Genomic DNA, 21,269 nt, shown 5'->3' with positions numbered 1-21,269 from the left:
GGAGCAGAGTGAGGGTCTCACCCTAGGTCCTTCTGGCCGCCCAGCTCCACGGCCAGGGGGAAAGCCCAGAGGCGTGTCCAGCCTGGCCAGTTCTCCCAGCCTGTGTACCCGGGTCATCAACTCCCACATACCCTGCCCTGGCTCAGGGGTCTGAGCAAGGCCTCTCCCCCATCACGGGAGCTGGACGCCTGCTACCTCTGATGGCCCTTAGCTGACGTGGGGCCTCACTTATAGGGTAGAAGGGCTGCGGGGCTACCAAAAGGGCCAGAGTCCCCAGGGATGGCCGCAGGTGGGGCCCTGAAGGGCAGGCTTGACTCTGAGGGCCTGGGTGAGACGGAGGAAGCACAGCTCTACCAGGAGAAGGACCACCGCCACCTCTGCTGACCCCAACTTTCAGGATTCCATGTGGGCCAGGGCCCATGGCAAAGGCCGCTTCGGAGGAGGGGGGCCAGTGGCCCAGGCACCCCCACTGAGGCCTAGGGTGGTCAGGGCCGTGGACACTGCTTTTCAAGAGGGAAAAAGTCTGATCCTCCAAAGGTAGGAAGCCAACTCCTCAAATTTCCTGCCACCGTGAGACCCAGAAAATCGCCCTATCGCTCTCCTGGGTGGCGGCCTCTCAGTGTCCCCTCAGCCCCGACTCCCACAGGCTCTGCTGGGCACGGGGGCAGAGCCTCTGCGCCCCACACCTGGCCCAGAGCCGGCACGGAGCAAGTGCGAAAGTGGGGGATGGACAGACAGATGGATGATGGATGGAGAGGCAGGCAGGCGCCTGGTGAGGTTTCCCCAAGGAGAGGAGCCTGGCGGCTACGCTACCCGGATCGGCCAGGCCAGCGGGGCCGGCTCTGCGGCCGTGCTTACAGGCATGCCTGCTCGAACGAGAGGCTGGAAGGCTTTTCACTGACATGGCAGAGAGGAAATGGTCAGATCCACCAATGAAGTCAACTGAAAGAAACCAAGACCCAAATAAAACAAACCCAAACAATGGACAGGACGGCAGAGTGGAGAACGTTCCCAAGTGCAAACACTCAGGCGGTGACGCAGAGGTGGGTGGGGCCGCGGGCCGCCCAGACTGGAGAGCAGAGGGTGAATTCCTGCTGGGTGCAAAGCTTCAAAGGATGCTGGCGCTCTCAGCGGGGGGCTGCCCCGTGCCCTGCCGGGCTGTCCCAATCACAGCGCCTCAAAGCTGTGTCTGCACAGCACATGGGCGGCCGGGGCTTGCTGGGCAAAGCTAACGCGTTTCTGAACCCCAGGGCTGGCTCCCGTCCTAAAACGTTTTAACGTAACCAATACAGGAAGCCCCTTCTGTTTCCTCCCAGCCGGCTGTGGGCTGAGCGATGGTTTGGGGCCACCCAGCACCAGGACCGAGGGTAGCTGGGGGCTGGTCCAGGACTGAGTCTGGTCTCTGAAGGACACGTGGGCCGCCTACCCCACAGCCACCTGACCTCTGGGAACAGAGGCTCTGAATTCTGATTCAGATCCCAGGGAAGGTTCTGCCCACAGGAGCTGTGGGCCCCCTGGGTGCGCCCAGCCCCGGCTTACCCTGGCGAGACCCCGTCAGAGCCTGGGGTGGTCAGGGCTGGCGAGGGCACCCGAGTGTTGATGCTGCAAATCAGAGGAAAAGTCAAGAGGGCTCACGGGAGGGGGATGTGCGAACTCCCCTCAGATGCGTCCCCGCTAGCACTGGGCCTGAAGGTGGGCCAGTTCCCAGCTGCAAGGGGGCACGGGGCCGGGGGACTTTCCTCTGTAGGTCAGAGCTCAGCCTTCCACCTGTGACACCTGTGGGGATCGCTGGGGGCAGACCCGCAGCACAGGAGCCCTCAGACTGGAGGAGCTGGGGGTGCACTGACCCCTGGTGCCCACAGCCCAGGGCCTCCCCTGTCTCTGCTCAGGCCAGGACCTCCGTGGCACGGGGACCCATTTAAGAGGCCAGGTCTCAGGCCTCTGTGGCCAGCCCTCAGCTTCTCTTTCCCTCCCCCACTGCCTGATGGGGCCAGCAGGTCACTAACAGCATTCTGTGGGAGGCTGGTGGTCGCACACTTACAGCTGTCCTCCTCCTCGGTGACAACGCTGACCACGCGGCAGGCACAGACGAAGCCCACGAGCTGAAAGACATGGAGAGGTCACTGAGGGTGAGGCCCCGGGAGCCACTGAAGCATCATCGTGGGACGTGGGCCCCAGCGCGTCCTAACCACGCAGCCACTGCCCCTCCTGGCCTCGGTGTCCTTGTCTGTAACACTGATCAAGGGGAGTGATCTGCCAGCCTCCTTAGCTCTGGAGTTCCAGGCGGCATCCACTCCCCAGCGGGGCTGACCAAGCCCCTGCTTGAAGGGGGAATGAGATGCAGAGAGAAGCCCTGGGAGACACATGACTGCAGCCCGGAGGTCCCCCATGCTGACAGTGCCCCCACAGGCTGACACCCCTGTCACAGCCAAGCCATCCTCCCCAGCACCTCTCGCCGTAAGCAGACAACCGCCAGGTTTCTCCCCCTTGGGAAGCCATGGTAGAGAAGCTTCGAGCCAGCCAAGCTCATGGTTTGCGTGGCAGTGCAGGGCAGACAGACCGAGGACTTGGTGCAGCGGGCAATTCTGGGCAGAGTGGACGGGGCTGGCTGGAGTTGAGGGCTTGGCCTGGCAGACGTTCATTAGACAGGCTCCTCAGAGGGTGCTCGGGCTTCAGGGCAAAGAGGACAGGCCTGCATTAAACCCCCACAGACGCCCGGGCGCCGGGGCCACTGCAGCAGAAAGGGCTCCAGCTGAGACGGGGCAAGGCCGGCACTGCCCACAGCCCGGGTGATGGTAAGCACGGGGGAGGGGGGAGTTACTCCATGCATGGTGTTTACTGCATCCTCTTTGATGAGAACGAGGGGCCCAGCCCTGACCCTCTGCTGGGGCTGACAGACAATGCACAGGGCGCCCGGAGTGGGCAGCAAAATGCATCTTGAAGCCACAGGGTCCCGTGGAAGGCCCACAGCCCCGTGTGCTCGCAGGACCCCTGGAGGGGCAGCCCGGCCCCAGCTCATCCGGGAGGGGCGTCTCTTCCACAGAAGCTGGAAACCTGAGAGGTGGCCCAGGACTGCGAAGTCATGCCCTCTGGCCTCTCTCTGCCCTGTAGGTCAGCCCTGCATCCTCTGGGGCATCGCCTATTGTCTTTGGTCCCCCCCATAGCAAGCAGTGGTCTCGACCCCGAGGACATAGCACAGAGTGAGGTACCAGTAGTGGTGGGTCAGAGGTGCCCCACCTGCCCCCGCAGGCGCTCCCTCCACATTCCCCACCCTGCATGGTGTGGCCGGTGTCCACCAGCGCCCTCCAGCTTGGGGTGGCCCATGGGGAGCCCAGCAGGAAACTGGAGGGAGGGGGGAGGGGAGAAGAAGGGCTCGTACCCCCCAGCCCCTTCTCTGCCAGCACAACTCCCCCCCCACCTCCCTTCAGGCCGGGGTGCCGACAGCTCAGCCACGAGCCCCAGGGGAGGGGGACATCCCGTGGGGTCCCCGACGTGGCACCTATGCTTAGAACAGCCCCTTCACCTGCCCCCAGGAATTAACCTAAGCCGAGTGCATCATCACTGGCTGGGGCCCTGACTGATCCGTGGAATAAGCAGAAAAGATGTTTCATGGGGGGAACCTGCCATGGAGGAGCTGCAGCGGGTCTTCTGAGAGAGGGTGGTGGGGTCTGTCTGTGGGGCAACCACAGCCGGGGGTCGGGGGCGGGGGACAGGAAGCCAGCCAGCGGTGCAGCTTCAGGGGCAAAGGGCCACGGGAAGGAGAGACTGGCCTCCCATCAACAGTGGCAAGACCTCAGGGGGGTTACTTTCACCAAAGAACAAGCCCAACAGCCTCCCTTGATGCCCCATATGCCTTGAAGGAGGAGATGGAGCTGGAAGGGCTCAGAAGCCCGTCCTGCCAGGCTGCAGGTCAGGGACCTCCTCTGTGCCGGTCTCCTTGCCATTGAAAGGCAAACCTGAGCCGCCTCCCAACGCCCGAGAGCTGGCCAAGGTGCTGAAAACTCCTCCGCAGCCCTGCTCCTCCGCGGTGGGCGGGGCACTGGGGGAGGCCGCCCCGCCTGCCACACCTCTGCCCGCCCACCGCCCCTCCCATGCCCGCTCGGGATCCGGCCCAGCTCCTCCGCGAGGCTCTCAGACCTGCCCGCCCCGCCCCCCAGCACCGGCCGACTGTGCAGGCAAGGGTCTGCTGCTCCTGGACCCTCAAAAGCAATCAGCAGAGGGCTGACTGGTATCTAGAAGCCGGCGTTCCACTGAAGACCTACTGTATAGCAGAGGGAACTCTACTCGATATTGTGTAATAACCCATACGGGAAAAGAATCTGAAAAAGAATGGATATATGTATACGTATAACTGAACCACTTTGCTCTACACCTAAAACTGACACAGTGTTGTAAGTCAAATGTACCCCAATATAAAATAAAAATTATACTTAAAAAAAGAAGGCCCCATCGCTGGGGATGAAGGATAAAGTGAGGGGTCTCTGTCTCTGCCATCACGCGCAGTCAGAAACGCCCAGGAGAATCTTCCTTTGTTCTTTTCCTGCTTCCTTCCTGTTGCCTTTTCACAGATTCTGTACGTGATTTCAGAAGCTCTGACCTGTATCCTTGGCAAGCGGTTCTTTCTCCTTTCGAGGAACGCACCCAGGTTCCCAAGTATTTTAGGAAAACCAGAGCCCTCTTTTTGCCTCAGTGAATGAGCCACGGTGGGAGAGAGAATGTCCCAGCACCCGAGGGACGGGCAGCACCCAGATGCCCGAAGTCTGGATTTCTGCAGGACCTGTGGGAGCAGGAGGGGAGGGAGCCCTGGGAGCTCGAGAGGCACCCGGCCTGTCACGTTTGTTCTGCCACGGAAGGCCCTAGACCTGGCATTCAGTTTCCAATGTCAGCTGTTGGCGCAGAGCGTCCGTGCTATAAACCCAGCATCCCCCCAACCCCCGGACACGGTGCTGTTGGCCTGCGTGCACCCAAGCAGTCAGGTCAGACCTCCAGGTCTGACCAGCGCCCTCCAGTGGCCGCACCCGTCCTGCCCAAGCCCTGGAGTCAGCCGGGGCGGCCAGGCACTGGCCCAGCCCGCTCCGGCCCTTCCCGTCTGACCACTTCTCTGGAGCTGCAGACAAAATACCCCATGCTCGACTAAGTTTGAATTTCAGATACAGAATGAAACCATTTTTAGTATAAGTATGTCCCAAACATGGCATGGAACACGCTTACACTAAAACTTGCTGTTTATCTGAAATTCAAATTTCACTGGGCATCCTGTATCTTTACTCGCGGAAGCTACACCCCTCTCTATGCCGCAGGAGCAGAAAGAGGCCAGCGTGCAGGCCAGGCTGCGTCTCCCCCGCCCCGGCCCCCACAGTCAGATTGTCGGGTACGGAAACAGACCCTGTGACTTGGAGGAGGTTGTGGAGGAGCTCCCCGGGGCCCCTCCCCTGCCACGCTGCCCCCGGGCCGGGACTGCAGGAGCCTTCACCTTGATCCCCCTCACGGAGGGTCCTACCCGCCCGCCCGACCCCACTGCATCATCAGAAGCTTCAGGTTCTGTCCCCTCGGTTCATCCTCACGCCAGCCCTGGGGTTGGAATTGGTTCTGAGCCCACTTTGCAGAGCGGGTGGCCCAGGCCACACAGGTGGGGGTGGGGGTGCGGTTCCTTAACCTCTCAGCAGGGATGGTGTGAAGAGGACCTCCTCTGCCTCCACAGGAAAGGCTGAGACCTGGTCCCACAGCAGGATGAGCCCCTCCCCCCGCCCCCACCTCCCCTCCCCCCGCACTCACCGCCACCAGGATCTGCAGGGCGCTGTGCAGGGCCTCCACGTAGCCATGCTCCAGGGTGCAGCCGATGCCTGGCACCAGGGCCTGGCTGTCCGGGGGACCCAGGCTGGCCGCCGGCTCCTTGTGCACGCAGCCCGGGCCATGCTCATGCCACCAGGAGTGGTGCCGGGAGAGGCTGAAGGTCAGGAGCCCGCTGTCCTGGGGGAGGGGTGGGGATGGGGGGACCAGGTCAGCACCAGGGACAGAGCCAAACCCCACCCACTGCATCCCAGATGGGCTCCCTGAGAAGGGCAAGGGGTACTCCGCCCTCCCGCCTCCCATGCCCCGGCCCCTTGGGCTACAGCCGTCGGGAGCAGGGGGCACCAAGGCCCTCCCAGTCATTCCCTTGCAGGGAAGGCCTCCCTGTGCTTGCCATGGGTCCGGCTCACGCCCCATCCTCCAGGAAGGCCTCCCCGCCCAGGACAGACCCCCAGGACACACTCTAACGGTGCCCTGGGCCCCTCCTTTGCGTCTCAGGCCAACGCTGCCATTTCAGGTGTGTCTGAACTAACCTCTGTCTCCCCCACTGCTGCCCAGGTGTGGTCCCAGGAAGCAGGGGCCATCTGCCCCACTGCCCACCCGTGCCACCCCACTCCTGGCTCTTAGACTCCCCTCTGAGCTTTGGGCAAAGATGAAATAAAGTGCTTTGTGTGAAGTGCCTGAATCAGCTGCATAGGCAGGCTTTGCTCACACTGATGCTCCCAGCAGAACATGCCTTGGATGAGGTGTCCCCTCCCCTGCAGGGGGGACCTGGGGACTTTATCAGCGTTTGAAGGAGCAGCCCAGAGGGTGGGCAGGAGGACGGCATCCCCTCTGCCTGGCCGCCCCGGCGGTGTTCCCACCTGCACCCTTCTGCAAAGGCTGGTCTCTGCTCCGGCTCCCCAGCCCTGACTCTCCTTCCAGGTGCTGCCCAGGTTCCAGGCCCCCTCCTCCAGGAAGCCTTCCCTGGTGCATCTACTCCCAGCTGGAGACCACCTGCCAACCAATGCCCACAGCCCCTCATCCATCCATCAGATCACTGATCTTTCCCCAAAACTTTACTGAGTCGCTGCTATGGGCTGGGACTCTTCAGGGTGTGAGGGACAGAACCATGAACAGACCCAGCCTCTGCCACCATTGGGGAGCTGCGCGATAAACAAGCAAACACCTCCAGTGCCCCCGGGCCCTCGCCAAGATCCCCTCCGTTTGCGTGAATTTCCCATGACTTAACTCACCTTTGAGAGGCCCCCCACTTCCAAGTAGAAGCAGATAATGAAGACGTTCCAGGTGACCCAGGCGGCCGCCCACACTGCGTACTGTGGAGAAAAGAGAGGGCGGGGGAGGGGGTGGGGGGAGGGAATGTAACTTTGCATCTCCCCCTTGGAGGACAAGGCCTCTGCAGGGTGGGGGGCTCTGCTCCCTAAGTCTGGAGCCCAGGATGCTCCGTTTGGAGGAGGGCGCCCCTGAGCCCACCGGGAAGAGGTCCCACACTGTGCCAAAAGGGTGACAGGGCTCCTGCCCCCGCGGGGCCGGGGAACACCTAGGAGATGGGGAACAGCGGGCAGGAGGGAGCCAGCACAGAGCACACTTTCCGAGCTTGGTGTCCTGGCCCAGAGGTGCCCGTGGCCCATGCCACATGAACCAATGATGAGCAAGGGCAGAGCACCCCCAAAATCCACCCCGAAGATCGCCCCCGCGAGCTGCCTGCAGCGGGGAGGGCTGCCAGCTGGTACCTGCTTTCGTCAAGTTTTACTGAGACGCAGCCCCGCCCATTGTGCAGCACTGCTCAGGCTGTGTCTGGGCCATGACAGGGCTGAGTACCTTCCACAAGACTGTGGGGCCTTTACAGGAGGGTTTGCTGCAAACCTGATCCAGACCAATTATTTTGATCTGCACTGAACGAAAATGCTACTCTGCTCAGAGCAAAACTTTCTGCACATCGTTTGAGCTTCTCCAGAGGCAGGACGGTCAGGGGCACGGGACCACGGGCAGGGAGGGGGTGCTGAGACACGCTGGGTTCCAATTCCGCCTCGGGCCCCTGGCAGGTGCTCTGCAGCTCAATTTCCCAGAAGCAACCCTGAAGCCACAATTTCCAGGTCAGAACTCAGATGTCCAGGCTGTGGGAAGGTCTGAGCCTGGGGGTCTGTGCAGCTGAGATCCGGGCCTTTCCAGGTTTTCTGATGGCTTCCAGGACAATACTGTCACCGAAGCCCCCCATGCCGGTCATCCCGGCCCCCCTGCCCTCAGGAGAAGGGCCGGAGCAGAGCGGACTCACCACCACGATGTAGCGAGGCCGGTACTGGATGGTGCCAAAGAGTCCCAGGATGACCACGACAATGTGGGTGAAGGTGGCCAGGATGGGCGCCCACTGGTAGCCCAGGAAGTCGAACACCTGCCGCTCCAGGGCGGTGACCTAGGAGCAGGGCAGGCGTGTGAGGGGCGGCGGACCCCTGGGAGCCCCAGGTCCCGCTCCTGCCTGATCACCACCATCCAGCGCCCACTGCGGTCTCGGCTCTTCAACAAAAATCTCCAAACAAGTCGACGGGCCTGGAAGCATCACCATTGGGGTGCCCCTCCTGGAACAAGCCCCCGCCCTCAGCTTCCTCACCTGCAGAACGGGAACACGGGGGCTGCTCTAACTTCGGGGCCTGCAGGGCCAAACAGCAAACGTGGGGCAGGAAGGTCAAGTGGGACACTGGGCTCCTTGGGCCCCAGATCAGCACCCTCCCCGTCTGCGGGGCTCTCTCACCGCTTTGGGGCCTCTCCTTCCAGGACGTTCCCACCCCCCGCTCTGTGGACGCCAGCCCTGCAGGCTTGGCCGACAGAGGACCAACGCCAGGGAATCAGATATGCCTAAGAAACCTGCCGTTTTATACGCAGGGGAGACGGACCAGATCTGAGCTTGGTCGTGACTTCAGAAAGCATTCCGTCATTCACTCATTCATTCCCTCACACATTCATTCACTCATCATGTTTGTGGGGCTGAGCTCATCACCAGGAGAAAGTACGACCAAAGCCACTGCACCCCAGATGCCATCCCATCTGTGTTCATGGCAAGGAAGGTGCGGCGAACAAGGGCAGAGAGGACCAGCACATCCCAGAAGGACGGTGGCAGAGAAAGGACAGCAAATCAGCACGGCCCGTGGCTGCACTCCACAATGTCCCCGTGGGCCCACTGTGTGTCCAGCACTCATTGCCACTGGGAGGGCTGCAGAGGCGAGAGAGCCATCTGGACCCAGAGCAGGTGGGGTCGGGGGCCATCCGCTGAGCCCTGGGGTGGGGAGGACTCCGAAGGGTGGAGGAGGGAGGGGAGCCCCTCCCCGCAGGCAGCCTCAGGCGGGCACTGGAGAAGCCAGACTTCTCACAGCCGGGTGGGCGAGGTCACCGCATGCCCCTCCTCAGGACTGGATGGGCTGAGGCCAGCAGCAGCGGGGCTGGGGCAGAGGGGAGTGGGCGGGACGGGGCAGCGAGGGGTAGCCTCCCTCCCACGTGGCCCCCGACACTGAAGGACAGAGCCCAGCCAGGTGAGCCTTTGTGGACTGGCCCTGTGGTCACCAGGCCTGCTGGCCACAGAAGCCCCTACTGCAGCCAGGGTGCTTGGCCCTCCCCTGACCCCCTCCTCTCCGCTGCTCCAGGCCTGTGTCCTGGAGCCGTCACGGGACCCCCGCCAGCCCCCAGGAAACAGCTGCTGTGGTGCGTCCTGGGCACTGCCCAGCCACTGCGGTTGGTCCGGACCAGGTAACAGCTATTTCCAAGAGGTCTCAGGGAGGCGGCATTCCAAGCATGTCCTGCGCGGGGCTGGGGTCTGCCCTAGAAGACAGCTGGAGTGGGGAGTGGGGAGGCGAGAGCAAACCCACAACAGGGCATCATATCAGGCAATTTCCAGCAGGATGGCGTCCCGCAGCAGAGTGGCCAGACAGGACCCCCAGGGAGAGGCACCAGAATGCTCTTCCCCGACAGGAGGAAGCACACAGTAGGTACAGAGCCACGGCACAGAGTGGAGACCTTGGCAGTGAACTGGGCCAGCTTCAGGGCACGAGGGTGAGCAGTCAATAAGCCCCCTCCCCAGTCCGCTGGACTGTGTCCAGGGAAGCCTGTCCCCTGGCGGGTGGGCGCCAGCAACCCCCCCAGGCCTTTGGGGACACCCCACTTCAGGGATGCCCACGCCCTTTAGACAAAGTCTGAGCTCCACGCGTGGGCTCGGGCCCTGCCATCCGCCCCTCCCCCCCAACAGACCCTCACTGCCGCGTCCCCGAGACCCCGCATCTCTCAACTCCCAGAGCCACACTCCTGCCTCACCTGGGTCCTCCGTGTGCAGTTGTCTCTGCGGGAGCCCCACCACACGCACTTCTCCCCAGGTGCCTCGCATTCTCACACGCCCGCGACTCAGTCCACTCCGTGTCAATGTCAGCAGCGCCGACCCGGGGCAGCAGGAGGGTCTGTCTGGCCGTCTGTCTACAGACGTCGCCTGGGCTAGGCCAGTGCCTAGCCCTGAACGAGCCTCCTCGCCCATCAGGGCTCAGCTGCCGCATCTCGGCGTGGCCCCCGGTGCCCAGAGGAGGCCTGCACGTTGAAGCTCCTCAATTACACAGATTTTGGGCAAGGAGACAGGCATCTGAGGGCAGAGGGCCTGCCTCTGCTGCCTCACGAGAGCCCGGCCCCGCCTGACTGGGCAGCCGCGGGCTGGTGGACTCGACCCCACGCTGGCAGTCTCCACGGAGGACAGCCACGTGGACCCTTGGCCGCAGAAGAGGGCAGGGAGGGTGGGTGGGCCAAGGTCCGAGGCGGTGCAAAAGGAGGGGGAGGGGCCACGCGTGAACGGCCTACACTGTGGTGGGAAGCTCCGCGGAGCAGGGAAGAAGAGACGCACATCCACACGCACACACGAGCACACACACGCACACACGTGCACACACTCACACGCACACACGAGCATGCACACACGAGCACACACGTGCACACACTCACACGCACACGCACACGAGCACACACGCACACGCACACAGCCCTCGGGGCAGAGCTGGCCAACAGCACCTGTTCTAGACACAGAATGAAATTTCAGTCTTAGCCCCAGGCCTCCCCTATGGTGCCCAGAAGCCCCTGACCAATGGGCAGGGACGGCTGCCCTGCTTGAACTCCCCCGGGGTGCCATGCACGGGGCGGGGAGGCGGAGTGAGGGTGCCCCAGATCCCCTTCCTACCCCACCCCCACCCATCACCGGCTGCCGGCACGGTCCTGTGAGGCCCAGACTCAGGGCCAGCCTGGCTGTGCATCTCTGCTGAAGTCTCTCCAAGTCTGAGGGCGGCCCCCAGGGTCTGCTTGCCAGAGAGACCCCGCAGCTGGTGGGGTGGCCGGCACGGGTGGGACTGGTGGGCGCGTCTTTCGTTTCTAAGCCAAGGTACCGGAAGGCTCAGCTCTCCGCAGTGCCCCCGTGGCCTGCTCACTGGTCCCAAACCCCTCGCTGGGCCCTGGCTCCCATCAGAGCCAGGACCCAGCCTGGGAAAGGGCCTCAGGGTGCTGCAGCTGGCTCAGAGCGGGCAAAGGTCACGCTATTCTTCAGGGAGAAGGCTCTGAGATGTTCAGGCCTTTGTCCCATAGTTGGGTAACAAGAAAACTCTCACGCTTGTCAAAAAGAGAAAAGAAAGCAGAGGACTCCCCACACGGCTTCCCCCTCGGCTCCCCCGCCCCGCCCCCCACAGTGACCAGAGCAGTGGGTGGCGTCAAACCTCTTCCTACTCCGCTGCCCCCTGCACCCGGCAGAGGAGGGACAGGTGCACAGCCGGGACAGAAGGACTTTTGCAGCTGTCCGCTGCCCTTAGCTGTGGTCACTGGCCGCATGGGGACACAGCTCCGTCCCGGGCCTAGGGCTCGCCTGGCTGAGACTAAAGAGTCTGCAGGAAGCCCCCATCCAGGGAAACCCTGCTGCCCTCAAGCCTAGATGGCCCTTCCCCCACAGCTGCAGCCAGACCGCCAGAGGCCTGTGGCGGGCCCTGTGTACCGTCCACCAGAAGACAGTGAGTGACACCGCTGCTCCAAGGCCTGGGATAGCTCCCTATGGCCAGTGGAACAGCCCCTGGGCCCTCATGCCTTCTGCAGGCCCGGGCTCTCTCTCAGCCGTATCTGTCCAGCAGAACCCCCAGACCACCCACCTCCCTCCTCAATCCCTGCCAGCCCTGCCCCTCGCTGCCACAGCACTGAGCCTGCCCCACAGGGAAGCTCCAGCAGCTCCTTCCTTCCTCCAGGTGGGCCTGTGTATCTCTGCCCGCTGCCAGCCTGGACAGAAGTCCTGCCCCCAGACAAAGGACAGGACCCGCATCTGTGCATGGCCATGGGTGCAGGAGGACTTCCTACTCACAGCCTCTTTTTTTTTTTTTTATAGTTACCAGGCATTGCCCTAATTGCTTTTTTATTTATTTATTTATTTATTTTTGGCTGTGTTGGGTCTTTGTTGCTGCGTGCAGGCTTTCTCTAGTTGCAGCGAGCGGGGGCACTCTTTGTTGTGGTGTGTGGGCCTCTCATTGCGGTGGCTTCCCTTGTTGTGGAGCACAGGCTCCAGGAGTGCGGGCTTCAGTAGTTGTGGCTCGCGGGCTCTAGAGCGCGGGCTCAGTAGTTGTGGCTCACGGGCTTCGTTGCTCCACGGCATGCGGGATCTTCCCAGACCAGAGCTCGAACCCGTGTCCCCTGCGTTGGCAAGTGGATTCCTAACCACTGTGCCACCAGGGAAGCCCCTCACAGCCTCTTTGAAGCAAGCCCCTTCCTCCTCCGTGGCCCTCTAGCTCCAGAGAAAGCACCTTGCCAGCTGAGCTACGAGCACACCCAGGGATCTTGGACAAAGCAGCATTTCCCTTTTAAGACCAGAGACCCAGGGGCTCACCAGCATCTCCTCCCCAGCCCAGGGGCCTCCACCTTTGTTTAGCGCCCTCCCCTTAGGCAGCAGGAGCTCCTGAAGCTCCAAAGGCAGAACTGAAACTTGGCAGAGGGATGCGCAAGTCCTCCAACAAAGCTCTGCATCCAGAGGGCCCGGACACAAAAGACAGGGAAGCACAGCCCTGTGCACAGGCTCAACCCTCTTCTCCGCTCCGGACTCTCCAGGCCAGGGCAAAGGGGAGGGGCCTCCTCCTCCAGCTGGGAGCGTCAGGGGTGGGCACGGCGGGGCTCACACACCCCTACACAGACACACCGGCAGACATGCAGACAGACACACACTCCCAAATTCACAAGCACCCTGGCCGCCAGGGGCTGTCAGGTCTCAGAAACTGGACTCCGTGGCTCACTCATTGCCTAGTGCTGCCTTCGGAAAGGGAGCACACACAAACACACACACACACACACACACGCACACACCCTCGCAACGCTCCTTGCGCGCGCACCCGGGGCCACACATACCTTCCAACACGCGTGGACACCGCGCGCAGCGGCGCCCCTTCCCCGCCGCGCGCACGGGACTTGGAGATCGCGGGGCCCGGCGCTACCGCGGGGAGGGTTTTGTTCCGCGACAGGCACTTCCAGCGGCTCCCCAGTACCCGCCCCGTCGCTCCGGACCCCGCGGCCGCCCCGCACTGCGCCCGCAGCCCGGACTCCGCGCGCGCACACACGGCGGGGCGCGCCGGGGCGCACGGAGGGGCCGTAGGGGTCGCACATAGGGCGCTGGCTTCCCACCCCACCCGGACGGCGGGGAACTTCGGCCGCAGAAGCGCGCGGGTCCGAGCCATGCCCAGTCGGGAGCCGCCGGAGGCTATCGCGGACCCAGTGGGCAGGGCTGAGTGTGGGGGACGGCGTCCGGCTCCCCCAGTGCGCTGGGACTACCGGGCCCGAGGAGGGGGTCGCCGCTCACCAGCTGGAAAGTGCAGAGGAAGATGAGCGCGCAGCGGCCGGAGCAGCAGCCCATGGTTCCGGCCCGGCCCGCGGGCGCCGCCTCTGCGAGTCTGGACCAGGTGCCACCAGCGCGCGGGAAGCCCGGCGCCTGGGCCCGCAGCCCCCGCCCTGCACTTCCCCCCATTCCCGCCCCCCCAGCCCCCGGCCCCGGCCCCGCCCCACTCTGCAGCGTCCCTCCCCCCCATTGCCGGGCTCCGCCCTGCCCGGCCCGCGATCCCAGGTCCCCGAAGTCCCTGAGCCCCTCCCTGCGCCCCCCGCTGCAGCCCCGGCCCCGCCCCACAGACTCGAGATCGCGGCCGGCCAGTTCCCACCCCGAAGCCCCAGCCAGTCCTCTGTCCCGCCCTGCTCGGCAGCCCCGGGTCCCCCAGCCCAGCCCCGTCCCTCTGAGTAACAGCTGCGCAGCGTCTCTCTCCCTCTCCAGCCCGACTCGCAGCCGCTGGGGGCTTGGGCCAGCTGGGGAGGGGGCGCGGGACCCCTTCTTAAAGGGGCGATGGCGCGACTTGTCAGGCGGTATGGAGCTGGAGGGGCCGCGCGGTGGCCCCAGGACAGACCCGGAGCTGCTGCAGACCTGCCCCATAGAGTCCAGGATAATCCCCAGGATATCCTACCCCCGACCCCGCACCCCGCACCTCCTGCGCTTGCCCCGGGCTCTCTCTCGTGTGACCCACCCACCCAACCTCCTTCCTAATGGGGCCCCAGGCGCACTCCATCCCTGAGGCATCCTGGACTAGGTCAGGAGCGCAGAGTTCCCCCTGCTGGGGGTGAGGACTCCGGAGTAGGAGGAGGGGCGGACGAGCCTACCAGGAGCTCACCTGCCCAGGCACTGCGGAGGGGCGGGGCGGGGGGCGGGTCCTGCAGGCCAGGCCAGGGTCAGGCCTGAGGGGGAGGGTCCCTGGGAGACCCTGGGTCATAGGCAGCCTTGGGGCACCGGACCTGTGCTTGGTGGAGGGAGGACTAGATGAAGACCTCCATGCGCAGAGGTGTGGAGGTGGCACTGAGCAAGACGTAGGGCAGATGGTGGGAGCGAGGCAGGTAAGGTGGGGGCCAGAGCTGTGGGCACAGGCTGGGTTGGGCTTTACCCCACTGCTCATAGGGAGTCGCTGGGTTCTATATCAGGGTGAGCCATGGTCAGGTGAGTCTCGTGCTGGGATGCAGGCTGTGGCCCTGGTCAAACCCCGGGGGGAGCAGGACCCAAACAGAGTGGCCAGTGAGGGGCAGCCCAGCACGTGGCACTTCAGCCTTGGGCCGCGGGTCTTGGCTCCAGCAGTCCAGAACCAGAGGGTCCCAGCCCCGTGGTGACAGAGCGCCTCGTGACTAAGCAGCACCTCCAGGCAAGGGCACTTGCAGAGAGGTTGCTGGACATTGGGTCCTTGGAGCTCTGGCCGCCCCATCATCACCAGCCCCCTTCCCAGAGGAGGGACCTGAGACCAATTTCCCAAGGCAACCTCCATTCCTGACTCCACTCATGTGAGTTCACAAACTACCCAGAGTTTTCCCCTACGTGATTTTGGTTCCCCCGCATGCATTTGCCCACCTGTGCCAGGATGCATGGGCAATGGCTGTCACCGCGCTGTCTGCAGACAGAAGCCAGACAAGCACCTGAAAAGAGAAAAGCCATTCAGAACCACGAGAGACCACTTGACACCCACCAGGTTGGCTGGAATCCACAGACAGACACAGCAGGTGCTGGCCAGGACTCAGAGAAACCGGAGCCTGCACACCCTGCCGGTGGGGGCTAAAACGGTGCAGCCGCCATGGAAAACAGTGCGGCAGGTCCTCAGAGGTTAAATACGAAGTTACCATGGGACCCAGCAGTTCTACTCCTAGATATTTACCCAAAAGAAACCAAAATGTCCACACAAGTGTTTCAGTGGCATTATTTATAAGGGCCCAGAGTGGAAACAACCCAAGCATCCCTGAATGGATGGATACATTTTAACATGTGGTCCAGCCATACAATGGAGTGTATCCAGCTATAACAAGGTATCTAGTTACTGATACCTGCTGTGCCAGGAACAAACATTGAAAACATTATGCCGGGTGAAATAAGTCGTTGCAGGCCAGCCTCTCCTCCTCTTCAAAGCTGACGCCAGGTGGGGGTGGAACGGGGCTAGCCTCCCCTGCTGGCACCTCCTGGAGGCCTCCTGGGCATCACCCGTTCCAGAAGGACGGGTCCTGGCGGAGGGGTCAGGGGTCAACCAGAGCCGATCGGACACTGACCTGACGTGTGGGGCTCTGCACAGGGTCAATGGCGTCTGTACACCTGGGGCATGCACGCTGTGTGGCCAGGAGGGACCCCCGGGTGCAGAGCCACCCATTTTACAGATGACAAGGCTATGACTCTCCCTAGGTCCCCTCTGGACTGTGAGATTTTACGTAACACTGTACTTCATATTCCTTCTGGCTGAGGGTTACGGTTCTTGGAAGCTGAATGTTGCCAATTCTGCATTTTACATAGACCCCCAGATGGAACTCAGTGATCAGAGGCCCCCTTGCCTGAGCCAGATCGGGGCAGCAGGAGACTGCAGTGCCATGTGAGTCATGAGCAGAGAAGAGAGGTGGGCTATCTCCAGGCCCCCAGCAGGCCGTCCCAGGAGCTGGGGGACAGACGGCAGCCTGACACCTGGGCAATGCTGCCGGGTCACCAAGGTGAGGCCGGGAACGTCCACACTGCCCACAGCTGAGCACAGACAGCGAATCTGGAGGAAAGCCTGCCCCTGGGGTCTGCGGGCCGAGGTGGCACGGTCGGGGGAGGTACCCCTGGTTTCCACAGGGTGAAAGCTGGACGCTCTGAGTATGGGACTGAGTCTTCCTGGGGGAAGAGCAGTCTCGCCCAGAGAAGGCCTCCAGGCAATTTGCTGTGGCAGCTGTAAGTTTACTACAAACTGGGGGGGGGGGGGGGGGGAGCTTAAAACAGCAGAAATTTATTCTCTCCCAGTTCTGGAGGCCAGAAGTCCAAACTCAAGGTGTCGGCAGGGTGACGTTCCCTCTGGAGGCTCCAGGGCGGGACCCATCCTTGAGCCCAGCTCTCATGGCCCAGGCGTCCCTGGGCTTGTGGCACATCACTCACATCTCTGCCTCCATCTTCACACGGCCTTTTCCTCTGTCTGTCCCTCCTCTTCTGTCTCTTGTAAGGACACATTGCGGCCTCACCCAGGTAATCCAGGAGAATCTCATGTGAGATCCTTAACTCAATCCCTGCCAAGACCCTTTTCCCAAATAAGGTCCTGTTCACAGGTTCCAGGCAGTAGGGACGTATCCTCCGGAGGCCACCATTCAGCACTACACTTGGAGAGGCCAGATTGAGGTTTTGGGGGGCCCCCTGCACCCGTCTGCCACCCCCATCCACCCTGCAGAGCTCAGCCCTCCCTGTGGCAGAAACAACAGCCAGCCTCGGGGCCTGTGAGGGGTCAGTTCACAGCGGGGCTAGAGGAATTTCAGCTCTGTCAAAACCTCTCGCCGGGGCTTCCCTGGTGGTGCAGTGGTTGGGAGTCTGCCTGCCAATGCAGGGGACACGGGTTCGAGTCCTGGTCTGGGAGGATCCCACATGCCGCGGAGCAACTAAGCCCGTGAGCCACAATTGCTGAGCCTGCGCGTCTGGAGCCTGTGCTCCGCAACAAGAGAGGCCGCGATAGTGAGAGGCCCGCGCACCGCAATGAAGAATGGCCCCCGCTTGCCACAACTAGAGAGGGCCCTCGCACAGAAGCGAAGACCCAATACAGCCATAAATAAATAAATAAATAAATTTTAAAAATTAAAAAAAAAAAAAACAAAACCTCTCGCCGTCTCTGTTCACCCAGAGCGACAGAAACTGCCATGTGCACAGATGTTTTCAGATGAGTCTGGGAGAAATTTCTAACTATCACCAAACACTCCCAGAAAGATAGTGGCTGAGCCCCAGAACTGCATGGGGTGGGGGGCCTGACCCCTTAATCCGGACCAGATAAAAGGCAGCCCAACGGGAGGCACTGTTGATCCTGTCCTTCCTTTGAAAGAGCAACAGAGCTGGGCAACCTGCAGATGCAAAGGACGGAGAGCGGCCTCAGGCTCCCCGGGGTGCCTGACACAGGCGCAAACTCCCGCGGCCCAGGTGGAGGCCCCGCGTGCAGACACCCCACTGGGTCTCCCAGACGGGCCACAGACCCTGTGAGGGTGCCCGTCGTCAGGCTGGGGTACAGACGAGGCATTAAATCCAGGAGCCCTTCTGCGGGCCTTTGAGAGCTGGAAGCGCTGGGCGGGAGGAGACGGCTCGCTGCCGGGACCCAGACACGGCCCAGGTGTTGTCTCTGGCCCGTCCACCGGCGCGTCGGCCCGGGCCTCCCGAGACCCGGTCCAGGAGAGCCCAGAGGGCTCATCCGCAGCTCTCACTGGGACCTCGTCATCACTCTCAGTGGTTCAGGGATTAAAGAGGAAAGTGGGGTAGCGGGCGGAGTTGCTTAAACATTTGGCTCATTAAGCAAACTGGAAACAAAGGAGAAGGGAAGCTGGTCTGCAGGCCTGCGTGTGTCCTCTGCTGAGGTCAGCGGCTGCCCCCTGCCTGGCTCTGGGTTCTCGCTCTCCCTCTGTCTCTGTCTCTCTCTCCATGGAGGGCTGGCATGGGGTACGATCCCCGAGTGGCAAAGGACCGCCCACATCAAGCCACGTTTACCGAGTCCCCAGGAAGGACTCCTGGGCTTTGGGAGCAAAGGGAACGGCAGGTGACAGACTCTTCCAGCCCTGCTGACACCCCCTCCGCCACTCCCGAAGGCTGTGCTTCTGTCTTCGCGCAGGTGGGGGTGGGGTGTGAAGTGACCAGGAGCCCAGGGCCCCTCCTGGGGCCCAGAAGCCACACCTCTTTTCACCTCCCTCGACGTCACGGGGACCGTGGGGGAGGAGAGATGATGATCCCGCTTCACAGCTTCACAGAGGCTGAGGCTCCGCCAGGTCCAGAGACCCGGTCGCCCGCAGCTCAAGGCGAGACTGGGTCCAGGTCTGGGTAAGTCCAGAGCCGGGGCGCGGGGGCAGGGGCTTTGGGAGGAGCAGCAGAGGGAGTCGGGGGCAGGATCGCAGCACAGTGGCTCCCCTTGCCCTGTGATTTCACAGCTGGCAGGTGCCTGGGAGGTAAGAGCGCGGGATGAGGGATGCTGTGGGCCCCCCGGGGCCACAGGCTCTCAGGTCTCCTGGCTGGCCGACCAGGAGCGCTCAGCCCAAAACGTGACTGGCTGCGTTTGTGGTCCTTCAAGGCCTGATTTCCAACCGCCCGGCCCCCCCTCCCCCCTCCGCCCCACCCTCATACCCCCCCGTCGTGTTGGCCTTGGGGTCAGTGTGTCAGTGGCTGTTCCCAGTTGCCTCCCACCCCCTGGCCGGCCCTTCTCAGCCTCCCCGTGGCGCCAGGTCCTGTGTCCACCGAAACCCCTCTTCCCTCCTGCCTCCAGGCCGAGTTCCTGCCTCTCCGGAGAGACGATCCGCCTGTCCACCTACATGCATTCCCTCCCTCCTTCTAGCAGCAGCTCCCCCGAAGAGAAGAGGAGACAGGCAGAGCCCCACCCAGGCATCCCCAGTGTTCGTACCATGCTGGCTGGGCTCATGCTGGGCCCCGGGGACACAGAGGGGAGCCACAAAATGCCCACCTCAACCTCGGCCACAAGGAGAGCTCACCTGACCCTCAGACTTCTGTTTGGGGTCCTTGCAGTCCTGGGAACCTGCCTCCCCTCTGGGGCTCCAGGGCTGGAGCTCGGGGCTTAGATGCCACAGATCAGCACATTCCATCCCCTTGGCCTGTTATTGGTTTAGAAGTGGACACATGACCGAAGCTAGTGAATCTTGGGCTTTTAGCTGGGATGTGAACAGGGAGCTTACAGCCTTAGGAGCTGCATTTTGGGACCTTCGGATGAAAATGGAACAGCAGAGCAAAGATACAGAGAGAAACCTGGCTCTCAGTGATATTGTTGAGCTGCTGGATCAAGCCTCACCTGAAAGCCAACTTACCACTGGAATTTTCACCACATGAGCCAATAACATCCCTTTGTTGTTTAAGCCATGTGGGGTTGGGTTTTCTGTCTCTAACAACTAGAATCTGGATAGGCATGGGAGGGGCTAAGGCAGGGGGTGTGTGGGTCTTTCTGTCATAGCCCCGGGATCTGAGCCCTCAGGCCTGCAGTCTGAGAAGCTGGCCCTGTCTCAATACATTCCTGGCCGTGACTCGTTAGCCCGTGTGACCGAGTGTCATTCGGCACAGCTGCAAGTTCCTGGGTGTTTTAGGAGGAACGACAGCTCTGGTTCAGGAGCAGTTGTGCTCCGTAGTGATGCACGGCCTCGTGAATTAGCAGGACCACATTCTGACATTCCTTCCATTTCCTTCATCCTGGGGCCCAGTTCTTCCTGTGCGTCATTTAGAGGCAGCAACGGGGGTCAGATGGGGCTGAGGCTGACCAGGCCTTTCTCCGTGTGGGGCCGAGTCCCCTCACCTGGCAAGCCAGAGGCCAGGAGTGTGACAGCCTCAGCCTGAGCCAGCCCCACGCCCTTCTATCAGCTGCAGGACGGAGCCACTTCAGGGAGGCCCTGGCCATGGAAGGTGATCACTGGAGGACAGAAACGGGCAGGGCGCAGACACGGGGGGCTGTCCACCGGCCAATGTGCGTGCGCTCAGCTCCAGCACCGTTAAGGCAATGAAAACCATGGCAGCAGTGACAACACGTGTGTTCATGGCGTGGCAGAGACAAGCTGCCAGTAACACTCAGCCGCGAGGGGTCGTAAGAAACGGGCACACTCGCATCAGGGCGTTTGGTACAAAGTCTCTGGGAACGATCTGGTCGAATCCACCAGAGCTTACCCAGCACGTCCACTTTGAGAGTCTACACCATGTGAGCATTTCTGAGTGCACCCTACAGGCCCACACCTGAGGGGGTGCATCTTGTGGTAGGGGACCCGGGGGGCATTGCGGCACCCTCTGTGCGCCAGAGCCCGGCATCGGGACCAACGCTGACCGGCAGGGGCCCCTCCATCTCTTTGATTTCCTGCATCAGGAAAGGCACACGCTATTGGGGAACGAAAAACAGGAGGTCAGTGATAGGAACTAAGGATTTCATGTCCCTTTATTTCTGTGGGCTTCCAAGGACCCGTCGTGAGGGCTGGCACCCAGGAGGGGCTCAATTCCTCCCTCGGATCTGGCTCAAAAGTCTGCCTCAGCAGCACCTGAGCCCACACCGGGCCCTGCAGCACTGCTCCCCTCAGAAGGTCAGCCCTTCCCTTCATCACAGATGCTCCAGTGCCACCCGGGTCCATCTGGTCCTCTTCCCACCAGCACCCAGCAAACAGTCGGCTCCATCCGCATCGCTGGGACAGAGCGAATGATCCTGACCTCGAGCCCTCCTGCTGGGAAACTGGGGCTGTTTCCATGTACCTGAGACCCTGTCAGCCTCAAGGTGGGTCTAACTGCTCCCTGGAGCCCCGTGGGGGCTGGGTGGCATAGGCATATCCCTTAAACACTGGGAGAAACACCACTGCCCCCGAGCTGAGTCCAATATGGGAGAGATTTCAAGAGGAGTTAAGAGTCCAGAGGGAGACCGACGGCTCTGGCGACATCCATGGCCAGCGTCCACCTCTCCAGGCGGCCCTGGAGCGCT

General features: G+C 62.3%; 1 protein-coding gene across 1 annotated transcript; it reads right to left on the bottom strand.

The window, feature by feature from the left end:
* Nucleotides 1–854: 854 nt before the first annotated feature.
* Nucleotides 855–13,678, bottom strand: NKAIN4 (sodium/potassium transporting ATPase interacting 4). The gene is given in 7 exon segments (XM_059897777.1): nucleotides 855–922; nucleotides 925–942; nucleotides 2,042–2,102; nucleotides 5,776–5,970; nucleotides 7,026–7,106; nucleotides 8,066–8,203; nucleotides 13,625–13,678. Coding segments are annotated over 7 exon segments (615 nt in total).
* Nucleotides 13,679–21,269: the final 7,591 nt, after the last annotated feature.

Source organism: Balaenoptera ricei, chromosome 15 (genome assembly GCF_028023285.1).
Source record: "Balaenoptera ricei isolate mBalRic1 chromosome 15, mBalRic1.hap2, whole genome shotgun sequence".
Lineage (NCBI taxonomy): Eukaryota > Metazoa > Chordata > Mammalia > Artiodactyla > Balaenopteridae > Balaenoptera > Balaenoptera ricei.
The sequence above is the reverse complement of the archived record's forward strand: the minus strand, read 5'-3'. Positions and strand labels throughout refer to the sequence as shown.